At 34.9% G+C, this 26,850-nt stretch overlaps 1 protein-coding gene across 6 annotated transcripts in view; it reads right to left on the bottom strand.

Annotated features, from left to right (window-relative positions):
- Positions 1–2,861: 2,861 nt before the first annotated feature.
- Positions 2,862–26,850, bottom strand: part of trio (trio Rho guanine nucleotide exchange factor) — a 668,772-nt gene continuing 644,783 nt past the window's right edge. For 4 of the 6 annotated variants that reach the window (XM_072529237.1, XM_072529240.1, XM_072529241.1 and 1 more), the window contains 6 exons: positions 12,581–12,998; positions 11,448–11,889; positions 10,277–10,513; positions 6,164–6,302; positions 5,085–5,483; positions 2,862–3,115 (listed from right to left, as the gene is read on the bottom strand). In XM_072529237.1, the coding sequence (XP_072385338.1) occupies positions 3,002–3,115; positions 5,085–5,483; positions 6,164–6,302; positions 10,277–10,513; positions 11,448–11,889; positions 12,581–12,998 (1,749 nt within the window). In that variant the 3' untranslated portion in view covers positions 2,862–3,001. Of the gene's footprint in view, positions 3,116–5,084; positions 5,484–6,163; positions 6,303–10,276; positions 10,514–11,447; positions 11,890–12,580; positions 12,999–19,173; positions 19,357–26,850 lie in introns of those variants that run through there. The other 2 variants (XM_072529242.1, XM_072529243.1) reach the window with 1 other exon arrangement.

Raw genomic sequence — 26,850 nt, 5'->3', positions numbered from 1 at the left:
TATTTAAAAGGGTACATTTACTAATTTGATTTATCTTTAATGATGAACTGGTTTCTATTGTTTGTTTTTGAATTCAGGGTCTTGCTCCAATAACAGATACCTTGTCAGGTACTGGTTCCAAAACGTCAGATATTGGATCCAATGAAATATATATCTTAAGACCTTTACCTTGGAAAGTTAACTAGAACTTCTTTTCAGATTCAAAATGGCTACTGTAAGTAGAAATAAAACTTCTAGTTATTCCCAAGAAACCCTACGTGCTGCCTTACAAGTAATCGATAGGGGCATGCCAATATCTAGAGTTAGTAAACAATTTGCGATACCTAGGACCACCCTGCTATATAAAAAAAAACAGGAAAATACCCTAGAGAATGTAGAAAAGGTCCATCAACCAATTTGACATATTTTGAAGAATAGTCTCTAGTACAATGGCTTTTCCATATTGCTGATAGAGGTTTCCCACCAATTAAGCTGCAACTTATCGACTCCGTTGAGATGATTAGCAAACACAATAAAAGGTCAACTAATTATGTCAATGGGCAACCGGGAAAAATGTGATATTTGTCTTTTCTTAAACGACATTCACAACTTAGTAACCGAATCCAACACAATTTGAATTATGGGCGCACAGATGTTACCGAGAGGAAAATCAAAAATCGGTAGATAAAAATTTACCTTAAAGAACATAATTTTATGTCAATTATGGAAGATCCGACAAAAATTTTTAACGCTGATGAATCGGCATTCTTTTTATCACCCCATTTTACTAGTTTTAGTAAAAAAAGGAGCAAATACTGTTTACAATTTTACCGCAAACAGTTATAAGGAATGTACGATAGCATTATTGAATGCAAATGCAGCTGGAATGATTGCGCTTACGATGGTGATGTATCAATATGAAAGGATTCCTCAACATATCACCAATAAAATGCCATTAGATTGGGCAATAGGAAAAAGTAAAAGTGGATGGATGATTGGGAGTACTTTCTATGAAGCCAATGTGTTATACCTTGGTTAAAGGAAAATGCAATCAGTCTGCCTATAATTTTCTTTGTAGATGGCCATTTCAGCCACTTAGTAATCTTTGCTCGGAAAATGGAATTATATTATGTCATGGTTTTCCAGACATTAAAAAGTTCTTGTAAAGATGCTGTTCAACGTGGAGATTAACCAATAATGGTTGTAAGATAAGAAACGAAGATTTTGCTCCGATTCTCGAGCAAGCAATTAACGCTTCAGTTATTACTGAAAGACTTACCAATGGCTTTAGAGCAACTGGACTTCACCCATTTGACCCAAATGCTATATTTAGGATAAATATTTTAAAACAGTTCAGTTAAACCAATATGTTAAAGTTTTAGCTTCAGACTCTAAGACAAATGACAAATTAGCTTACTTTGTCTAAAAAGATACATCAGACTGTTTTAAAAATGTTTCTGCAAATTGGAATGTTGATAAAAAAGACGAATCGTTATATCTTGTTTGCAATAAAGCATGATCTTGAATCTGGACATTGCAACTGAAATATCCCAAAAGAAAAACATGGAAGTTGAATTATCATCTAAATCTAAATCAAACCCTAAAGCAGCAGAACTGCAATCTGGATACCAAAAGAAAAATATGGAAGATCAGTTATTTCCCTTGAAAGATGTACCCACTCCATTTAATGATTGTTTATTTTGGCTGAAATCAGATCCGAAAGGCAAAAAGAGAAAATCTAAGTGAAAATTACCTGCAGTGGCATGATCTTTAAAATGAAAGGAATATCAGTCAAGAAAATAAAAACAAAGAGAAGATCACGAAAGGAGAAAGAAAATCCAAACAAGAGGAAAAAAAAAACAAAAAGCAAACCAAGAAAAATTGAAGCATGCAAAAAAGAGAATTCTCTCATCATCCTTTTCAGATTCAAGCATGGAAATGATAAAAGAATCTGAAGAAGAACTTTCAAACGTCCTAGTCTTCCATCAATGTTGAGCAAGGCAATTTAACTATTGAAGACTATGTCATTGTCCAATGTCAATCCATCTTTTGCGCTTACGTCCGGTACTTCTTCTGCCGATTGGTGACATCTCTTTCTATTATGACCACACGGGTCTCCTCCATTCTGCTTATGTGGTTATTCCATTCTTTTTTTCTATTTAGTATCCATTCCCTTATATACTGTACGTTACATTTTCTTTCTCTTTCGATCTCTCTGAGGTATATGTCATTATTACTCTTAGATTGGCTTTATAAATTCTTGACTTCATCTCAGTTAATGTGTTTGTTTCGCCATATAGTGTTATTAAGGCATCTTGCCAGTCTATTTGCTTTTTGTACTTGATCTCTCACTTCTTTGTCCAGGTCTTCATAGCTGGACAGTGTAATTCCAAGGTATTTCATTTCAATTACTTGTTCCATACTGATGCCATCAAGTTCTATTTTACATATGGTTGGTTCTTTGCTGATTACTATTGTTTTAGTTTTCTGAGATGAGATTACCATATTAAATTCTTTTGCTCTTATGTTAAATCTGTAATCCAGTCTTTGCAGACTATCTTCATCTTGGGCTATCAATATTGCGTCGTCTGCGTAACATAGTATTTTTATGTCTTTGTTCCCATTCTGTATCCTCAACCGTTGTTGTCTCGGCGAAACGTAAAAATTGGCAGTTCCATAATTTCACAGCAGCCCTCAACATCACACCTTTAACTAAAATTTCTTATAATCCACGATGTTTGACAATCTCACCGATTCTGGGGCATTCTGGGCACTCAATAAGTTTCATCAGTGATATCGTTGACATCTGCAATTATCAACTTTATCGATTTTTTTACTAGCCAGCGCGTAGTTTCACACAAAATAAAAATAAAAGTACAAAATTTAAACAAAAGTTCGTTTATTTATGTATAGGTAAAATATAATTATAAATATATACGATTGATTAACAAGCTAAAACGGAAATAATCAAATTGGTCACAAATTAAAATATATTTACAAAGAACAATATCTACGATTGGGACTAAAGAGCATCTTCTTTATAATAATTCAAGTTCGAGGGTGCAAGATTCATGGGGTGTCTTCGCTGCATGAACATTTTTAGACGTGCTGACGGAATAGATGCAGAACCGATAGCCTATAAACAAAAGAAAGATTTAAACAATTTATAAAATTAACTTAATTTCAAATTAAATTTCAAATTAAATGGCAAAATCTATTAACACAATCACCACTTGTCAAACAAGCTAATTTCGTACTTGTCAAGAGTGCACTCGCACTCTTACTTACATGCTTGCGTTTGTTTCTCTTAATCTGTCTTTGGCCTAGCTATAACTGACGAGTTCTCAATAAAGACGAAACGTGTTATGTCGTAGTGTGAACTAACAGACTCTTAGAGAGTAACGACTGATATTCATGCTTTCTAGTATAGTATAACATGCCACCCTAAATCAATTACATGCTACAAAATCAGTTGTATCAGACCGAGTGTATATCTGTCGTTTTCTGTCCTTTATAATATGTATAATACAGTGTTATAACGTCATTTAACTGTCGTTTGTGACATGTAATTAATTTAGGATGCATGCTATGCTGGAAAGCATGAATACATATCGTTTCCCTCTAAGTCTGTTTGTTCACAGACATGTTTCGTCTTTGTTGACAACTCGTCAGGTAGAGTTAGACCAAAGACAGGTTACGGAAAGAAAATACCGATTCGAACATGAAAGGTTTAACGAATTGTGCTCCTGAACCATATATTTGGCTTTTCCATTCATCAAAGCGATCGCAATCTTTGCTGAAAGATGTGAACTATTGTACATTTCGTATAGCGCAAAGGAGAGAAAACGATATTATTAAATCGTTGTCGTTTATGGTCATCAACATAAATGGCATCTTTGTACGCTAACCACTTGAAATGGGAAATAAGCAGGAGACATTCGTTAGCCCGAGTGTATGACGAAGAAAGAATGCTGAAATGGCGTCATAACACTCTATTGACACCAATTCACACACGAATGGGATATGGATCAAAGATCCTACGATACACTTGTAGTCTCGTCTCATTAACTGTAAGCGCTTGTTAGAACCGTTGGTTCCACACATCTATCATAGTAACATAGTGAGTAATTTGTTGAGATATCGACATATGATTACATCATAATAATCAATTTCTCTATCATTATATGAGACACTGTTGTGAGGATTCTAATGCCAATCTTGCATTTTCAAAATAAAAGAAAATTAAACAGCTAGTGACACATTGACAGATGACTTCTCAGATGAGATTGACTTCCAGATGTCAATGAAATGTTGAGAGTTTGTGCTGTGATTAGTATTATCGACCTTGCATAGCACACGCACTCACAGGACCGTTTCAAAGATCCACTTAACGAACGTGCCAGACGTGATAGTGACAATGACGTTGTATGTCTTTAAGGTTCCGTGAATCAAAGAGTACAATGGGTACATTGTCTTTCTCTCTCATCTACGACATATACTGCCAATTGCTACAAAAATGACACACTAAGCATGTCTGCCTTTTAGGGCTATAATTTTGTACATCTTACTTTAATGTTAATATAACTATTATGTACTTAAATGCATTATCGTAATATTTTACCCGTACACCGGGTACGACATAACCTCAGAAGGTGTAAGTATTAAAGTTTTTATGATGTACTTGAGATTGACTAATTATTGTTTTATCATTTTATGTAGTTGACTGATGATGAGTGTAGGTAACTCAAAAGCTTGGAATAAAATATCTTAACGAGTACACGTGATGGTTTTATTATTAATGCTACCCCAATAAGCACGTTCTGTGTTGAAATTTTGTACATAAGATACTTTAGGAAGCACTTAATAATATTCTATACCACATAAAAAACCACCGAATACTGTTAAAGCATTGATCTGCAAAGAAAAAACATCTGTAGAATATATTAAACATTTTTGAAACAATAATATAAAGCAATACCAAGAATCAGCAAACCTAAAACTATAATATATAACTACTCGTTATAACCAGATATGAAGACAATAAGAGCTCGGTAAATGTGGTTTAAATAAAGAAGTTAGTGTTGATAATAATGACTTTATATTACCTCTTTTATCCAAACACATTGAAGACTTTTCTCCATATTCAACCTTTGCGCTGGAACTAGCACCAACAAACTCTTCGTCAAATCCTTGGCTTCTTGCGATACATCTCCAAAATACTCATCGGGGAAACAAAAATCGCATTTTAAAATATTCGCAGTGGTTTCTTCCACTGAGTCGTCGAGGAAGGGAGATACTCCGCTGAGCATGACATAGAGGAACACTCCTACAGCCCAGCAGTCAGTGTGGACTCCAACTGGTTGACCGAGAACCAGTTCAGGCGAGGCGAATTCGAGGCAAGCTGGTGGCAAGATGACATTCTTGGAAGTGTTGACTGAGTCTCCGAAGTCTACTAATTTCAATAGGGGGATGGGAAGGGTTATATCGATCATTACGTTTTCGGGCTAAAAAAAAACATAAATTTACTATAAAAGAGTACTTTAATAGTATCTAGTATAATATTTTTTTCAAATATGTGTATTTTAGGTAAACAGTTTTCTTTTTCTAAATCTATACCATTATGACTTTCAATTTTACAGAGGATAGAGACCGATTTATGTTATTATGAAGCTAAAGAAGATATGGGAATTTTTGTTAATTCGGTAAACTGCTGCTGTTCTAAAGAATATATGTAATAACAAAAAGAATAAAAGGCGAACAAAAACAAAAAACTAACTTAAAAATAAAGAGAAAAGATTATGAAAGCTAAATATCTTTAGAACCTCATCAGGTTACAAATGTAACTTTGAAACGGGTATTTTGAGTATTTCGCTATACAATCGTTGCACGTTATTCAATTTTGACGTTGACATTTTCGCACATTGTCACGAGATTGTCGAGGACAGTTAATAATGTAGGGAATTATAAAATGATGAAAATGTAAGGTTGTTATTATTATTATAAATCTATTTGGTCACAAGTCTACGATAAAAAGTTGCAACGACAAAAAAATTAATAAAATACAAACCAAAACAGCAGATTGTAACTTTTATTATAACTCTACTGATAAGAAAAGCTAAAACTACTGTAGTTTATGTCTAGGAAACTAAATACCGATATAAAAAATACTCTTTTTTAGACTTACCTTAACATCTAAATGCGCAATACTTTTTTGGTGCAGCCATTTTAAGGCAGATATTAACTGATACGTATAGTTTCTTACATCTGATTCACTGTAAGTTTCTTTATCACTAATATACTTAAATAATAAAGGTCCTTTGACTCTGTAAAAAATAAAGATTCATCTTTAACTGCAAATTATAATAAAAAATATAATCAAGTGTTATAACTATTTTCTAATATTTCAACAGTAAGACAATCAGATGCCGTAGCATCACATATAGTAAAAACATCCAGGGCACCAAAGGATAAAGCACACACCATTTTCGTAAAGAGAGAACTTAAAACTTTAAAACACGTAGCCACAGAAACGGAGCATTCCCTCCCCTTCACCAGCGAAGACATATCAAAGGCTTTTAAAGACGTTAAGCCAGCAAAGGCACCAGGATTTGATAATATTCACCCTGAATTCCTAATAAATTGTGGCAAGTATACAAAAGTTTGGCTGGCTCGATTTTTCACAGACATCATGGTAACTGGAAATATTCCACAAGAACTAAAGCGCTCTAAGATAATAGCCATACTAAAGCCAGGCAAACCCGCCGACAACCTAAAAAACTACAGACCAATTGCGCTTCTCTCTGCCATCTACAAACTATTAGAGAGGCTTATATATAATAGAATCAGTATAGAACTGTACCAGGCGATCCCAGTCGAACAAGCGGGTTTTCGACCAGAACGAAGCTGTGCAGACCAGGTAATGTCACTCACCACCTACATCGAAGCGGGTTTCCACAGAAGACTTAAAACTTCAGCGGCATTTATTGATCTCTCGGCAGCTTACGATACAGTATGGAGAGAGGGCCTTATATACAAAATTCTCCGTGCAATCCCCTGTAAACCAATAGCACGCCTAATAGATAGCATGCTCAACGACCGAATGTTTCAAGTAGTGATGGGCACAGATATCAGCCTACCAAAGAAACTTAAGAATGGCCTACCACAGGGGTCAGTGCTCTCTCCACTACTATTTAGCTTATACCTAGCAGATATGCCGGAAACACAGTCAAGAAAGTTCGGATACGCCGATGACTGGGCCCTCGCTACACGATGCAGAATACTAGAAACGTCTGAAGAAGTTCTGACGGCAGACTTATATACATTGGGCAAATATTTTCGCAAGTGGCGACTTCAACCAAATGCATCCAAAACAGAAGTTAGTTGCTTTCACCTGAACAATAAACTTGCTGGAAAGGAACTCAACATACGGTTTGAAAATACCACACTTTCCCACAACAAATCACCGAAGTACCTGGACACTAGACAGAACGCTATCATTTAAAGATCATTTAACAAAAACTGCCCAAAAGTTGAGTACAAGAAATAACATTATACAGAAGCTCTGCGGTACCACCTGGGGAGCATCGGTTTCCACTCTCCGCTCTACTGCCTTAGCCCTTGTTTTCTCGACCGCTGAATATTGTGCTCCAGTCTGGCTACACAGTCCACACGTAAAAAAGGTCGACAATCAGCTGCACAGCACTATGAGGATGATAGCTGGTACAATTAAATCAACTCCCACCCAATGGCTTCCAGTATTAAGTCACATCCCACCTGAACAATATAAACCTGCCGATCCACCAAGATACCGAGGATGCACGAAATACCCGTCTCCGTTCTAGAAAACCACCAATGAAAACGGCAAGAATGATACATGAGGAGTTCAACATCACGAATGCATGGTCCTAAGAATGGAACGAATGGCAAAATAACATGCCCTGCATTACCCACAAGCCACCAGGTTTTGATCTTCCACGCAAAACATGGTCCGCTCTAAATAGGATCCGAACCAGACATGGCAGATGTGCATACATGCTACATAAATGGGGAAAGAACCCGTCTCCTCAATGTGACTGTGGGGAGAACCAAACCATCGACCACATTATTCAAGAGTGTCCCTCAAGATCCTACAATGGTAGCCCTGAAGACTTCCTGTTTGCAACCTCAGAGTCAATTGATTATATTAATACACTTGATGTTTGTAACTATTTAAAGTTTGTCAAATACCTATATTACTAGTGTTTGTGTATTTGTTCTAAATGTGTTGTAATTACCATACGATAAATAAATAAATAAATAGTAAGACAACCATACGAAAAGCAAAATTGTATCGTGTTGCAAATAAAGCCAAGTGGTGTACTAACTGGGACAGTTAATCTGTTCGAGTTAATATTAATTATTAATACAATTCTTCAGTCTTTCACTGCTGGAGTGGAGTACAAAAACAAAACAGAGCTAAAGTCGGCATTAACAACAAGAAATCGGCTAGATCTGGGGGATTAAATATAGATCTGAAAAATTATTTCGCGTAATACATCAAATGTTTCAAAAAGTTATCAATGGGGAAGAACTACCTAAAGAGTGGACAAACGCTTACATTAGATCAATATTTTAAAAAAGAGACAGTGGAATTAGTATAATCTTATCAATGGGTCGATTGTATGGCAAAGTTGTTAAAAACAAACTAGAAGAAGATATCAGTGGTAAAATTGGCGAAGACCAAGCAGGGTTTACTTCAGGACGGTCCTCTGTCGGCAAAATATCAGTCCAATGAGTACTCGAAAAGAAAATGACAAGAAACAGGAAAATCCTCTGTAAATTTATAGATGTAAAGAAAGTACATGACTCACTATCAAAAGCCAACTTGTAAAACGCTATGGAGGATTTAGATATACCCCAACAGTTGATAATAGCAGTGAAAAACATGTATAGAAGTAATATAGCAATGATGGGAACGAAATTTTCCAACTGGTTCAAGACAACAAAGGGGTTACTGTAGGATTGCTCCTCATCGACGATTTTTAAAATATTTTTAGGACAAACCCTTAAACCTTGGAACAGGAAATGTAAAGGAATGGAGGCACCAGTAAGAGATGACCATATATACATATTAAACTTTGCAGACGATCAGGTGGGAATGGCACAAGATGAGGAAGACTTAAGCTTTATGGTCAGCAAATTGAAAGAAGAGTACTCGAAGAATGGTCTAGAAATAAGTTTTCAGAAATCAGAATATCTAGCAACAACAGAAGAAGCAGTAAAAAGTCGACTAGGCAAAACAAGAACGTGTTTCAAGCAGTTACATCCGGTGTTATGGGACATCAATGTCACAAAGAACACGAAAAGAATTTTCTACTCCATAGTCCGAAACATTATGACTTATAGGGCAGAAATCTGGATTAAAAAAAAAACCAAAAAAAAGTTATAGGAAGGTTATATATATTCCACTGAAATGGAATATCGAGAAGGAATTGTAGAATTACAAAATGGATACAATCAGAAACGAGGAAATTAAAAGGAGAATAGGGGTAACTAAAAATATGCTGGAATATATATAAAAAAAAGACTAAATTAATATGGGCACGTCACAAGAACAGTTAGAAATAGGTAGATATCGAAAATAACAGATTGGAGTCCCATGGGGAGGAAAAAAAAAGGTCGTGGAGGGATAAAATAGAGGAGGCACGGGAAAGATGAGACTTACAGGACGGGGAATGGCACGACAGAGATAGATGGCGACAAGGGCTATGAATAGGAAGACAGTGAGAGCTGTTGAATCTTAGATATATGGATGACTTTAAAGACCGTATTTGTGAACGATTTACGGAGTTGCTAGAGCTTTGCATTCCAGATTATCATGCAGATAAAAGAGATGTAATATCGTTCAATAAGATTGGGTAGGCAAAGATGGGCATGACAACTGTGAAAAACGAATAAAAATACTCTCCAGGACGCTATTATTATTGCCTGGGCGAGATGGAACTAGACGCAGGCCAAGAGATGAAAAGATGGCGTAGACGAGAACACGAGAAACCGGAACCGGCAAGTTGGCAAAGACTAGTAATGGTTGGAACTATTGGTAAAAATGATTAGAGAAACAGATTAGAGCTCTAAAAATCGCTGTCTTCCGCCGTGCTCTAATTAATGATTCTAGAAACGTAAGACTAAACCAGTCATTCAGAAATTGAGGGAATGACCTTAAGAGGCGGAGAAAAATGGAGAAAATTTAGAGAATCTTATGGAGAAAATCTAGATTCATTGATGAAGAAAACTAAGAATTCAACAAATGTATACTTACAATTCCAATATGATCGTATCGATGCCAGGTAATGGAGCATTATCGAACAAAGCCAACGATCTGATGATGTTGGAATGTTGCATTCCTGCTAACAGCGAATACTCAGCTTGGGTCACCTGATGAGACTGTTTTCGTCGTGAAATTTGTTTTAATGCTACTTCTTCTCCGGTCCCCCTGTCTCTTGCTAAACGGACGATCGAAAATCTTCCTCTGTCTATTTCTTCTAATTCTATGTACCTAAAATTGTCACATAATATATCATTAAACATAATAAATCAAACAATACCAGACTGTGTTAATTTCCACTCAGTATAATCAACTTGACATGCTTGGTTGGAACCAGAGAGCGAGACCAAACAACCTCTTTATCTTCAATCTACAAAAAGATACTATGAACAATGACTCTTAAAATTGTTATAATTTCTAGCTTCTTCTTCCACTTCAATATAGGTACATTGCCTTTTTTCTTCGACACTGCTTATTATTCGATTGGAATGTTGTCATTCCATCTCTCTCTAGGTTAATTTCGATTGGTGGTTTATCTCGGGCTATTCTAACTATTCTAATTATTCCATTCTTCCTTTCAAAACTGCACCCATTCTGATGTCATTACTTCTTATACTGTCCATTTGTGTCTTTCCTGTATTTTTCTTAGTATTCTCGTTTCATTTGTTTCCAGCTATCTTCCTGTTGAGCCAGTTTCTGGTCTCGTTTCAGCATACGTTAGGTCAGGTTCCCCATACCTTGTCGTCAAGGTATCCTGCTGTTCTACTTCTTCTCTGACTTCTTCCTCGATATTGTTCTCACTTAAAAGTGATTCCGAGATATTTAAATTTTATTAATTGTTCTAGCATTTTGTTTCCGATCTCTAGTTTGCACCTTATTGGTTCTTTTGATATTAATAGACTTGCTGTTTTTCATATATCGATATTTTCATGCTACAATTCTTAGCCGTCATGCTAAAGTGATGTAGCATTTTTGAAAGTCATCATTCTTATCAGGACTGCGTCGTCTGCATAACATATTATTTTTATTTGCTTATCTCCTATTTGATATCCTATTTTCATTTTTATTTGTTTTATCACTCTAACCTTTATTTTATCTAGCTGATAATAGAATTTACTCATAACAAATATTTTTACAGTTCTTTTTAACTAGAAATTTCACTTACCTTTGCTTAAACTGTTCCTGCTGCCATCTCAAATTTTCCGCCACAGGCAACGTCACGGCAATACTAGGTAAGCTGACGACGTTGTTCTGAGCAGACACGATCCTAAAGCTGTAAGTCTCCCCAGGAATCAAATTCTCGACTGTGAAAGAGTGTGAGTTTACGGGATGGTTATTATTGGGAGAAATCCATTCGCCGGAACCCAACTTGCAATATTCCACTATAAACTGAGAGTAATGGTTGCTTTCCCACTCTAACGAAACACTTGAACATGATATGACTTGAATTTTCGGTTCTGGTATAGGAGGGTAGCTGCTTGTGATGGACAATTTAGCCGTACACGTGATACTCCCGAATTCGTTGGATACTGTCAAGCAATAGGTACCCGCATCAGAAGCTCTGGCGTTTTCTATCACCATCAACGCTATGCCTCCTTCGTTATCACCTATAATAATTATTTTAATATAAATGTTTCTCATTATTCTATACATTCCGCTAAAAAATAAGTTGCGGATAATGAATTTATTATGTATTTATATCACTTAACATCGGAGATAAGTAAAAAACTACTATACTATATTTCAAGAGTAACATTAAGTAATGTCTCGGAAAAGAAACTATTTTGGTATGCATATTTTAGTACCTATGCTTGCCCTATAATGGCAATATTTCAGCTTTGGACTACTATTTTGTTGTCTGTTCAAATAAACATCTGCGCACAACATCCGTATACCCTAAAAAGTGTTCTCCCTGCTATTGTTAGACGAATTGACGATGAGATAAGTACACAGGTCATTGATGTACATCAAGGAATTACATTAATTTGTTGGGTTTCGTTTATTGTAAGTAGTTATAGACCAGTCAAAAAATTGAACCTTTCATGACTTCATACATAACAAAAACATTATTACTTATGTAAATTATGCACGCCTATGTATTTTGGGTTTCGGTGGAGAACAAGCTACATTACAATGGCCCTTATATATTAGAATATAGGATTATTACGTAAATAAAGAATAAAGATGTGAATAGTGGTACATGAAAGTAAACTTTATGATACTTAGAAAATAAATGTTTTGTTTTAGACCAGCCTTAGTACCAGGCTTGATTAGAAAAAAAGTATAAAAAATAATTACCTTGCACAAACTTGCCGTTATGCAAGACAACGACATTGGGTTCCATCTTCTTCCAAGTTTGCCTCGTGTTCCTATTCCAATTCTTCACTCTACACTTAAACACCACCTTGGATCCACTCTGAACGGTAATATCTTTCAGTCTATCACGAAATTCTGGTACACAACGGTCCGGGTTCTCCGAAAGGATTCCTTCCAGAGACTTTCTCGGTTTCTTTAACCTAAAAGACCACAGTTTCCTACTGTAATTAGCTAGAACGTGAGCAGGAATCCAAAACTCTTCCAGGCTAGAGCTGGTTCGGACGAAATATCCTTGGGTAGGGTCGTAGCGGATGATCGTGACTAAGTCCCCCAGGTTAAGGTGCGGCCATTCACAGACCAAACGCGCTTGAGTACCGGGAGGCATTATTAGATGATCCGCCTAAAAATGTCACAGACAATATCAATGTAATATTAATTATAACGATAACTACGTAAAATTTTTAGAATCTAGAAATGTATGGTATTTCAACAAGATATGATAATAGAAAAATGTCAGACCGAGCTACAAATGCTTCAAGGTACAAATGACTACAAAAAACATTCAACAATGAGATATCATTAAACAGATCAAAAGCAAATCCATGCAATAAGACAATTTTAGATTTTTTTGAACTGATGCAGAAAACTCGACATCACGAGGATCATTAGATAATTTAGTGACGCAGAAGCATTCTTTAACAAATTAAATATGACAGTATAGAGCGATTCATGAATTAATTTGTTTTTGACAGCATACCAAAGTAAAAGCCTCCTATAATTAAATCAACAATTGAAAAACTTAAAAATGTAACACCAATTTTGTCCAATAAATATTATATTTTCAAATTAAAGCATCGTCTCATGAGCAACATTGATCAACATCATAGTGGCAGACCAAAATCTGAAACTACTCAGAATACCACCCATTGAAGTCCACCGTATCATTGTATGACTGTCGAATAGAACTGCGTGAGACAAGAGACACAACGAATAGTGGGTATTTATAATATATTCACATATCAGAATTTAATAAAATATTTATAAATGACAGTTGGGTCATTGGGTGACACAGTTACTCACACAGGTATGCACTGAAACATTTGAGTGCTTGTCGTGATGTTTTCGAACAGTTTCGACACAATCTGAAGGACCTCTTGTGCTCTTTCATGACAATCGATGATACCTCGGTTCACCCATCTATTCTCGAAACTAAATAATAATTACAATGAACACGTAAAGGTTCTTTGCCACCAACGAAGGTAAAAATAGCTTTGCCATTAAGAAAGTTACGGTAACCGTGTTTTGGAGTCTACATGCAATTATCCGAGTTGACTACTTACAGAAGAAGAAACAAATAAATGGCGAGTATTATGACAACTTTTGTAACAACTTAGCGGCAAAATCAAAGTGAAATGGCTTAAATTTGGTAACGAAGACAGTTATTTCCCATCACTAGAATAAACGTGTCCACAAAACTGCGATTAGAATGACAAAAATTCGTGACACTAATTCAACCCAGTTTTGGATTAGTGTTCAATCGCTCGATTCTCCAGGTTTAGCTCCTAGTGTTTTTAATCCAGAAAAATCGATCGGAGAAAATTGCTGCTGTAAATAGTTACTTTGTCCTGAAATTTAGAATATTGTTGGAATGCGTATGTTGAGGAAGCAGGTAATCGAAGAAACGAAGACATTTGATAGAGTTCAGGTAAGATAAGCACAAATCATAAAACTATATGTATTTTAAAAACATATTAAGTTTCAGTAAGATTAGACAAAGGAATAGCCTTAATACCTCTACAATAGATAAAATAATAGTAGAAATTATCTTCTATAGTCTCGGGAAAATTGCTTGTCTATAGGCTACGTCAATAAACAAAAGACACAGACAATCAGTAATAGAAATAAAAAACTTATCCAAATGCAGATATACCGACAAACCATAATATTTTGGTAGAAAAAGATCGGAGTGAGATTAAAACAGGTTACAAGGGTGAAAAAGCAAACACTTACTCGTGATGAAGAAAAGCAAATAAAACGCTAAAACAAGAAATAACCAGCATATAGTTGAAAAATATGAACAGAATTTCATAGAAAATAATCTACCATGATACCTTTTACCTACAAAAGAAATTAAAAGAGATCGATGGCAACAACTATCCCAAAGTCTAGAAGAGGAAAAGGGACACAGAGTATTTATGATACTGGGATACTGGGATTTTACTTGGATTATTAGGTAAGATAGGTCCTGGACCTAGACGTAAATCCTGGCTGGCCAATCTTAGGAAATGGATAGTGGTCTAACGTCAACTGATTTATTTCGAGCTGCTGTGAATATAATAAGATGGGCCAATGTGGTTGCAACATCAATAAAAGATAGGCACTTTTAGAAGAAGAAGGGATATTACCAACTATTGACTTAAGTCGACTTTTGTCATAATACAAAAAAAAAACACCAATAACATGCAGTTTTTACCAAACAATAATTATGTTAAGTCATGTTTTATGGTGACTTAAGTTTACATTGTAGTGAATGGCTTAAGCGTGAACAATATTAGATATACTGATATTACCATAGTACTGACTAAATGCAGTGAAGACCTTCAAAATTTAATCAATACAGATAATTATCAAACAAAATTACATCGAGTTAGAATGACACATATCGGTTATATCTTTCCAGTATTTATGTAATGAAGTATAAGCATTAAACTGGAATATGAACGAATGGAATGGAAAAATATGAACTTTTGCATATCATCATACATGGAAAAATCCAAGGTAATCGTGGTCCTGGTAAAAGAAATTACATGACTTCAAAACTTGAAAGCGAATATGGCAACCAACATGATATCCAACGATTGATAACGTTGATGGAACTAGTAGAAGACGACGCTACTTCGACGATAAAGGTGAAAACATGCAAAGGAAAGCTTACCATTAAATATTTAATCAGATTTGGGAAAAGTACAGTGAACAGTGTAAAGAATCCTTCGCAAAGTATAATTGTGATTCATGGCAAAAATATTGAATCTGTTTGATTTAGTAAGCTTATTCTTCCCGAATATATGTAACTATAATGTAAACCTTTAACTTTCATAGATTTCGAGAAGGCTTTTGATTCTATATATCCAAGGCAGTAATAGAAGATTTGACCAAGGCATTGACAAACCGTACAGAGACTTTATCAAATATATAGAGACAAGTAAAAGCTAAGGTAAAAGTTTATGAAAACACTCCAGAATTTCCCACTACCAGAGGCGTCCGACAAGTAGACGCAATATCACCAAAGCTCTTCACTGCAACTTTAGAAAATATATTCAGCAAAATGAACTGGCAGAACAAAGGCCTATCCATTGATGGAGTAATACCTCAGCCATCTAAGGTTTGCAGACGACATCATTCTGATTGCTAATAATCCTGCAGAACTACAAGAACCTATAAACGACCTAAATGAAATGCAGCTAGCAATGAAGTTGGCCTAAAAATGAACTTAACAAAAACAAAAACCATGTAGTGGAATGTGAAACGAGCTAGTGGATGTCCAAGATGTAATAATAAACAACACTGCACTTGAGACAGTAGACATATCTGGGACAATTAATACATAAATCTGGCTCCTTATACCTAGAAATCAACAGAAAAATGAAACGGGCTTGGGCATCTTTTGGTAGAAATGCAGTTATATTCAAATCTAAGATGCCACTTCATCTGAAGAAAAAAGCATTCTATCAATGTATACTACCAATCATGACATATGGCTGCGAAACTTGAACACTAAAGAAAGAGATAATAGCGAAACTCAAAGTCACTCAAAGGCCAATCTTTAAAATCGTAGTGGGCGGGACATTTAGCGAGAAGAACTAACAATAGATGGTCCATTAGAATTACACTCAGAATTATCCAAAAAGCGTCAAGAAACCAAGAAAACGTCCAAATATAAGATAGGAAAATGGCATAAGGAAACAAACCGGTACAACATTGCACAGAAAAATGAATATTAGACAATCGTGGGCAGAAATCAAGAACGACTATGTAAGGGAGGGGTAGAATACGCTGAGAATGATGATGATGATGATGTAATTATGATGTACGTTATATGTGAGACCTAAGCTCATATATGGTTTTTTGGAAACCAGAGCTGATATGAACAGAAAAAAACATATAAAGAATCTTAGAGTCTTAGTAAGAACAGAATAGCAGGTCAAAGTTAGGAACGAAATAAGGCAGAACTATATAAAAAGAGTCAACAACGTCATTTGGACCGCATTAATATCCTAAAAACCAAAGAAAATATAGATCTAATAAAGTAAAAAGGATAATAATAAATGTTGTTTTCATTTTCATTCGGTAGTTGTTGTTTCTTTAAGTAATCCCTCTTTCTTGAAATATAGTGTGTAAAGTAAATATATGAATAAGTACTTTCAAAGTCTTAAATGAATAACTAGCAAAAATATGGGGGTGTATATAAATCAATGCAAGCAGCCCTAAATATAGTTGACGACTGGTGTAAACAAGAGAGACTGATAGTCAATGCTCAGAAAACACAAATTGTCAACTTCACCAAAAAAACAGCACTACAAGGCCTAAAACCACCGGTGCTGGGAAGAACAGAGATTTCATTTGCCAAAGAAACAAAATACCTTGGGGTATATTTTGATCATAGGCTTTCATGGAATACTCACATTCTAAAAACCACACAGAAAGCTACTATGTCCTTGGGCAGATGTAGAAGAATGTGCGGTAAGAATTGGGGACTTAACCCCAAAATGACTCTATGGTTCTATACAAGGGTTATTAGACCCATGATAACCTATGGCTCGGTGACGTGGTGGACAAAGACGCAGCAAGTGGGAGCAATAAGGCTGCTAGGTAATACACAAAGGCTAGCATGCTTGTGTATTACGGGGGCCTTAAAAACAACTCCTACTGTATCGCTGGAAGTCCTGTTGAATCTACCACCACTTCATATCTTTATACAGGGCGAAGCCAGATCCGTGATGCACAGATTAATCCATAGTCAGCGACATATAAGCCAGATGCACGGTACTGACAACAGAAAGCTAATCGAGGAGCTAAAAGCCGATATTGTGATGGGGAAACCTATCGATGCAACAGTTACGAGATATAGCTTTGACAATAAGTTCACAATTAAGATACCAGGCAGGGAAGACTGGAATAAAGGTGTACCCATACAAGCTGCCGCTACCTGGTACACGGATGGCTCAAAAACATCGGAGGGTGTGGGAGCCGGCATAGTAGGGACAAATCAAGGGATAGATTTCCCGGTAAGTCTATCTAAGGATGTGACAGTTTTCCAGGCGGAAATAACTGCAATCCATCACTGCGTGGAAGAAATAGAAAGGCAGGAAAGAACGTTCTGTTCAGTTGCCATCTTCACAGATAGTCAGGCAGCGCTTAAGGCACTCAATTCTGTAGAGGTCAATTCTAAGCTAGTATGGGATTGAGTGTGTGCCCTAAATAAACTAAGAGACCGTAGCAAGGTTACGGTAGCCTGGGTACCGGGGCACGAGGGTCATAAGGGCAATGAAAAAGCAGATGAAATGGCCAAACAAGGCTCATCATTGCCATTCATTGGACCGGAACCCTTCTGCGGAGTTGCTAAATCAGTAACAAGAACGGCTACAAGGAAGTGGGTAGCTCGCAAATCTCTGGAATGGTGGAGGAATTCACCAGGACAAAGACAGGCGAAACAGTTCATTACAGAACATTCGCCAAAATTTACGGCAGATCTAATAAGCAAAGACAGGAAAACAGTCAAGGTCATAGTAGGTCTTCTAACAGGGCACTGTAAGCTGAATAGGCACTTGAAACTGATGGGATTATCAGATGATGACCTGTGCAGATTCTGTCACCTCGAAGAAGAAACAGCAGAGCACATTTTATGTCAGTGTGACAGTCTGGCAAATATGAGGTTCTTTGCATTAGGAGAAGAAAATCCACCGGCAAATAGCTACATGGAAGGTACAGTCTCGAAACTACTAGACTTTATAAAAAGGGTCAGGCTAGAGAATGTTGTCTAGGACTAGAGGACCACAATAGATCTGAAAAGGTCGCAGTGGAATAGGCCGAAAGGCCACCTCTCTTAATCTAATCTAATCTAATATAAATCAAGGGGCATATGTGTTCGCATTTTTTGTCCATATTCCCGCTTCATATCAACAAGAAGATGATAATCAGATATTTTAAGAGAATCGATAGGAATTACTTCTATACACTTTCAGAATATAGATCAAGAACTAGATTATTTTGCTCAATTTTTTATGCTTTAGGACACACATTAGCTACAGCTAAAATAATTGTAAAGTAAATACCAAAAATATGACTATTAAGTAGAAATACGAACGGAGACTTATAATTTTACAATGACCCAATAAAATCCAATATACTCTAATTTACAAGAATAAACAAATCATAATACAACTAACGTATACCTTTATCAAAATAATGAGCCTATTTTGAGATCGTAGACTTTATATTTTCAAATGCATTATACATTTCACCAAAACCAAAGCAAAAATTTAAAAATATATAAAGCTAAATGTCATGCTCACCATTTTATTTAAAAACTTGTGTCGACTGGTATTGCATTCCCAATTATTTCCATTTCAACTTGTTAATACAGTTAAAACTAACGGCAATAAATAGTTTTATTGTTTATATAGATTTATCTTAACATAACATATCACAGCCATCTCTTATGGTTAGTTGGTAGTATTTGAAGCTCTTTATTACGATACCTGAAGAGATAAACACTAGTTTAATTACATGCGATCGATTATGCGTTAACAGCTAAAGATATAGATTAGGTAATTGAGAAATTTTATCGTTAGTAAAAAGAAAACTGATAAATAAGCAAAATAAAAAAAACAAAAATAGTTTACTAAACTTTACGTGATTATATAATTTAGAAGACGCATCTTCAACGCAGTGTTGGTATCTTCCTAGGTTTTGTTATAAGATAAAGTGAATTAACGCCTGATAAAAACAGAATTCTTAAAAAAAATTATAAACTTGTGTGTAAATTATCAAGTTTTACTTGATCCGTTTTTATACTTACGGTAAATTATTATCTTATATAAATGCCTGTTTTTTAAACGAGTACTGCATGTGTGGGGCTTGGATCTCCGTTTTGTAAATATTTATTAATAGTAAGGTATTATATTTTTGTTTACATATTTTTGAATTTTCTTTCTTATTAGATATTATAACGAGTAAGGCCGTTGTAGGATTTTCAAGAAGTCAATTTTTTTGTTGTTGCCTTAAAAGACGTTTTGAACCTTTTAGAATAAGAGAACGACTTATAGCCTCACAAATGTTTTTTCCTTACAATCCTAAGCGATTCCTGAGCGCTAGACTAGCCTAATAAATACAGCCTAACGATTTCTCTAAAACACCAACAGATGTTGTATTCACTTAAAGTATTTTGAAATAAAAATATTTTATTATAGCGTCACACATATCACACCTCAAAATTTTAAAGATATTTTTTCGAAATATGATTTTTAAAACGGCACGCGGATTAATCTTTTTTCATTCTATTCACTACAAATTTTGACCATATCTTAATACTCGGTACGTGATTTTTAATACGTTGTTTGATTCTAATATTTGTTAACGAATGGCCAAAAAGTTGATTTTTTCGAAAATAATACTATTTTCAAACGCAATTACATAAAAAATATTATATTTAAAATCCCCTACGTATTTCTCTAGCTATGCTCCTGTGGGAGGATTTGAAAATTAATGTATTGGAAAGTTCTTAGCTTTGCATAGAAGCAAACAATATTTGAAAGTCACATTTTATAATTTAATATATTTTCTTCCTGAATCGATATATTTATTACAATGCGTAAAAATTCTCTTAAAACTAGGCTGCCACAGGTTCTATCCTCTTTTCGTTAGATGAAAATTTATAATATTTTTTCAGCTGAGGAAAGACAATTGTCGGAAGCAACCAGACCTTGGAAATAAGGGTAGTTTTTAAGAATTATAACTGGTACTTTGGTATTATATATAATTCTCAATTATTGTTATCCAGAAAATCAAGCATGAGTACTCCTTGGCAATCCCAAAAAATTAAAGCAAGGACTTTTCCAACAGATTTTTGAACGCGAAATTCTTAGACTTTGGAGAACCAGAGTGTCTCTATTCCATCGATTACTGTTCTGTTTCTGGGTCATAGAAATGACACAAATTTTGTCGATATTAAATAAACGCGCCCCCCATCGAGAATAATTTTTTTATAATATCCAAATATTCATTTATGTACCCACTTAGTTCACATTTATTATTGTTTTTATATGGTGTTAAACCACAATTGATTGAAACAATAGTCATATTTTACATTTTTTTATGATGTATCGATTTCCAATCAGGAAATCCTTTTTAAAAATTATTATAAATTAGGAAATTATTAAGATACGGACTCTCTCTTAACATCAAAAAAACCAAATTCATGAAAATTAGCAAGAACAATAATACAAACGTATGGAGCCGAATCATGGACATTAAACCGGAATACAATAAATCGACTTAACGCGTTTGAAATGTAGACATTTAGAAGATTGTTAAGGATTCCATGGGTAGATAGAGTCACGAATATAGAAATGTTAAGGAGAATAGACAGAGAGAGGGAAATGCAAAACTTCAGCCTTCTACTCTGTAAAGGAGGACACTTAAGACGTAAGATCTAAGAACTCTTATGCGTATATTTATACTTAAGATAAGTTGCAGAGAGAGTTTTTGTTTCGTAGCTATCTTACCTCAGGTATCCGTAATACGGCAGCCCAGGTAGCATATTTTCTTCACTCTTTCAAAAGATCGTTTATTTTAATTTGGGCGTTATGTTCTGGGCGGTATTCTTACTAATGATCAGGTTTCTCCAACATGATCCATCATTCTTTGGAGCTCCTGCACACTATCTACCAGCAATACGGTATTGTCCGCATATCTAATATTTTGTATAAGTTGGTCATTTACTGTAGTACCATCTTCTGATTTATCCAAGGCTTTTCTAAAGATGTTTTCAGAGAGTATGTTAAATAGTAATGGTAAGAGCATCTCTGTCAAATTCTCCAATGTGAAGATCTCGGGCAAATAAATTTCGAATCGCACGGTTGCTTTTTATAGTGAATATAAATTCAAGATTAGTCGTATATCCTTACCACCAAGTCCTGATGTTTTTAAGATATCGATTAGTTTCTCATGTGGTAGTTTGTTAAATGCCTTCTCAAAATCGAGACGTCGTTGACATCTCTGGCCTCTGTATTAGATTAGAAATCCAAACTGAAAAGCGCTCTGATCTTCTATTAGCCCATTAATGTTGGTATATTCCTATTGCTGACTTTGAGTATTGATAACCAGAGACTGCTGCATGCTGTTAATGGGTTTTGGCTTCTTTCTTTTTTGTCTTTTTTTATTCATTTTCCATTGTACTCTGTGCTCATTGTCTCGGGCATGTTTACATATCTAAGGCCTGTCAAAGTCTCTGTTTTATATATATATATATATATATATATATATATATATATATATATATATATATATATATAAATGTGCACTCGTAAGTGAATGGGATGTTTTCGGTCAATTTGGAGATAAAAAAGACAAGAGTTGTGCTACTTTATCTATTTATTGAAGACGTTTCGCCTATTGTTCAATAAGCGTCATCAGTTCATCTAAAAGAGTGTTATTAGCGATACATCTAATATGAAAAAATAAATATATATATATATATATATATATATATATATATATATATATATATATATATATATATATATATATGATTCATGTTAATTTCTTTTAACACTTAGTGGTCTTGAGGTTTCTCCCTTATAAAAATAAATCCGAGGATACAATATCACCCTCATAATTTCAAGTAAAAACACGGCTATTTGTGTACAAAATCAAGGCCAAGTAAGTCAACTGTCAAATTGGCTGAAACAAGCGCCAAATAATAAACATCTACAGGTTAAAATAAATAATAAATAAATAATTTCTTAATTTATAATTTTCAAAATGATATCCGCATAAGTGCCGCATAGGAAAGGCAAGAACGGTCTTTAACAAAATGAGCGCCATCTTCAAAAGTCACAACATATCCCTAGATACAAAAATGAGACATTTGAGATGCTATGTTTTCTCTGTGTTGTTGTACGGGGCGGAGGCATGGACGCTTACAGACACCACTATTAAAAAACTTGAAGCATTTGAGATGTGGCTTTATAGAAGAATGCTGAGAATATCATGGACAGCAAGGATCACGAACAGGGAAGTTCTAGAAAAAATGAAGAAGGAACCTGAGATTGTGTTGACGATCAAACGCATAAAATTGCAATATCTGAGAATTATGAGAAATCAGCACAGTCTATATTGCAAGGTAAAGTCAAAGGTAAGCGAGGACCCGGTAGAAGGAGAATATCATGGCTGCGGAATTTAAGAACATGGTTTAAGAAAACCTCAACGGAGCTGTTTCGAGCCGCAGCGAGCAAGGTCATGATTGCCAATATGATTCCAACATCCGAAACGGATAGGAACCAGAAGAAGAAGAAGAAAATGATATCCGGATTGGAAATTGAAATGTCAGTTTGGTTTCTTATTTCTGTTTTTTTCTGTGCTTTTCCATTACAAATGAAGATACTTGAGTGAACAATATTCGACCTGTTCAATTTTTCAAAACATTACAATTTTGACGGTTTCGATGACTTTTAAAAACAAACTAAATCTTTTTTTTTTCTTGAAATTTTCAAATACGTCATGCGTTGAATGACATGTCCAAAACGGAGAGTAATTCGTTCTCGTGTAATATTAATCGCAGGCTAGATTACTGCCCAACCACTGGTTAAATAATATCAAAATAAAATTTAGTCGCTACATAAAAACTCGATTAAAAAGCTTTTGAAACTCTAGTAAAATTAATTTTTAACTCTTGAATATTAACTATAATATACTTAAAGCTACTTACCTGATCTTACAAACCGGCTACTTGTCAGCAAATCCAAATGTTAAGTAGTAATTTGTATATGGTATAAAATTAAAAACAAAACTAAATTTTAGTGGAAGTAATTCCATTCGGAAATATCACCTTTTTTGGATGAAATGTTTCTAAGAATGAGAAAAATCTGAAGGTTTTTTAAATGGTGTTAATGGAGTTAATGGATTTTGAGACAAGAGCTATGAGTCATGCCGATGCGGTACACAAGTTTACCTGTTATATACAAAGTCATAGCTCTTTTCAAAATCCATTACCTATACACTTCAATACGGTTTCGAAACCAAACTAGTGAAAAAGTGAAGCATAAATAGACACAATCTGGATTTTTTAAATAATTGAATGTCTAGTATTACTGACACAGCATTTGTTTGTTGATCAAAAAACGGAAGCTTAATCGATAACCAATCAAGAATCAAAATAAAGGCTAGAAAGAGCATTGAGAGGACATAGTAAAGACTTATAGTAGATTGCAACTGCGTTGTAAGGGAAACTCTCTAAAATAGCAGAAATCATCATAGAATTAAAATAAATTTCCTAACTAGATACCTGCACGTATACTTGTGGCTGCATAAATACACAAACGACAAATTACCCAAAATAAAAACACTCAGAGAACTTTAGAACTTTTATATAGGTACAACTGATAGATAATAATTAGGTCAGTGCGAAGTTAGCAACGAACTATTGGAAATTTTCAATTTCTTTTGGAAAAAATAGCATAAAGTGAAAAAAAATTAAAATTTCCCAAAAACCAGTGGTCTTCGTAGTCATTATCAAGAAAGTCTCGTACATTACTGCTAAAGTTGGCCGGAGAGCCGCCATGTAGTTTCCATAAGTTTTGCCGAATACTTAAGCACGTCATTTAACAAATCAGGTAAAACATTTTGCAGGAAATGTAAATAATCAGCACCATTTTAACGAGCAAGCGATTTCACGGGTCCAAGTTCGTATCCAGACGTTTATGCTAAATATAGGCTGATGCTTAAATTCTTGAACAACGTGGAAATTTTTCAGCGTATCTACGTTACTGCTCGAGCGTTACACCTCATTTCGCAATAAACTAAATGTATATCAGGTATTCCTTATTAGTATATTCGTCTTCGTATATATTATTGCTTTTTGTTGTTAAGCATTACGTTTTATTTAAATTTATTTACATTCCATTCTTGTGAACTCTTTTCCAATCATAAAACTGGGGTCGCCTTCATCGCGTATTTATTGTATTCATCTCGTACTGGTATGTCGATTCCTTCGCATCTTTTCTTCCATGGTGTTTGGTATTTCTCTAAAAATATTTTTAATAAAAATGAGTGTATTTATAGAACAGCTTTGCAATGGTCTTCTTATCGTCTTGAATGGGCTGTATATGTATTCTTGAATTTAATGCCAATGTGTTATCATTTTACAGTAGATTCACTGCTTCTGTTCGTTTCTATGTGATTTCGATATCATTGATTCCTTCCCCTAATTTATTTCTACAATTCTTTTATTAAATACTAATGTATAAATACAATCTATACATGATTTTCCTGCTGTAAACCCTACTTGGTCTTCTGAAATTGTTTAATATCTATTTCTAACTTTAAGATTTTAAGATTTTTTCATACAGTTGTTCTGTAGATATTACATTATTCCCCGGTTGTTCTTTCATTTTTCTATTTCTTTCCTGGAAATGGATTTAGGATGTAATATATTAACATTGATTTAATATAATGTAATATATTAACTTCAAAATACGACTGTTCCAAACAGTCAACAATATCTGTTTATATTTTATGACGTTCTACACTTCACTAGACAATTCAGAATTTTTCGATGGCATCTCGAATACTTTTTTAACTCTCCCCTCAATTCAGATCTCTTTCAAATCTTTATGTAACAAGAGGAATAATTTCTCTATTTTTAATCAGTTCGTTTAGCATTCTTTCGAAATCATCTGATTTTTGTTCTTTCGTGTTTTGATTGTCTTGTAATTTCTATCAAGGTTAATTCTATTTGGTCCTCCGCATAGTTTCTTCTTCTTCTTTACGTGCCATCTCCGCGACCAATAGTTGGCAATCATCACTGCTATTCTAACTTTTGACACTACAGCCCGAAAGAGTTGAGTCGAGCTGCATCCAAACGATTCTCTGAGGTTTCTCAGCCAGGATATTCTTCTTCTACCTATGCTGCGCTTTCCTTGAATCTTTCCCTGCATTATTAGGTTTAGGTATTCATATCTGTCACCACGTGTTACATGACCCAGATATTGTAGTTTTCTTATTTTGATGGAATAGTTTCTTTGTACCTTATTACTTGTACTATAAAATGCTGACGTTTTCAGTTAGCAATTGTTTGTAGTCCCCATGCCACCTTCGTTCTTTCAACTATACAGTTTGTATACTCTGCGTCTTATTTTTTTTGGAATGACTTTAAGATACTTCATAATAATGCATTATTCATGCCTCCAACATATGGTTCTATCTGCGTATACATTTTTCCCATAGTACATTGTTTTCATTTACTCAAGCTCTCGCTCATCTTTCTTATCTACTTCACTGAAGCAGTGAATAACTTCCTTTTTTTCGGTGCGGTTTTCATTCTATTTCTTCTTCGTTATTACTATTACATCGAGACTCACCCTCTTTGATTCTGCTTTCAAATCCGTATCAGTCCTTGTATGTTACATATGTCGCTTAAATTTTTTTATAATTGAGTTTAGAAGTTGGGTTCCTTAAATCAAAATTATTCTCCCCGTATACGACGGGGCCTCATCGGATTGCTCCCAATCGGATTACTCCCAAGAATCATGATTATTTTTTTTTAGTTGTGTTCATTATGTTTCCGCCCTTAAGATTTACAACTTAATAATGTCTACCACGACGGCCCCTTTTGGAGGGCCTATTATCTAATCATATCATCATCATCCTCCAGCCTTCTGCGTCAAAAGCTGAACATAGGCCTCTCCTAATTTCTTCCATATCTGTCGGTCTTCAGCTTCTTGCAGCCAATTCCCAGCGATTCTTTTGACGTCGTCTGTCCATTGTGCTGTCCACCACTTCTGCTTCTTCTGTCTACCACAAATTACAATTATGTGTAATTTTGTGGGTCCACTGCCCGTAATTCATTTTGGTCACAGAGTCCGCCCAGTTCCACTTCAGCCATGGTATACGATCTATGACATCTGTGACGTCTGTCCTTATTTTTTCGTTTTTATCAGTTTGACCCTGTATCTGAGAGTAAGTCCCAGTAGCGA

This window comes from Diabrotica undecimpunctata, chromosome 4 (genome assembly GCF_040954645.1).
Source record: "Diabrotica undecimpunctata isolate CICGRU chromosome 4, icDiaUnde3, whole genome shotgun sequence".
In the NCBI taxonomy this organism is placed as follows: Eukaryota; Metazoa; Arthropoda; class Insecta; order Coleoptera; family Chrysomelidae; genus Diabrotica; species Diabrotica undecimpunctata.
Note: the sequence above shows the minus strand (reverse complement) of the source record. Positions and strands in the feature narration are given on the sequence as shown.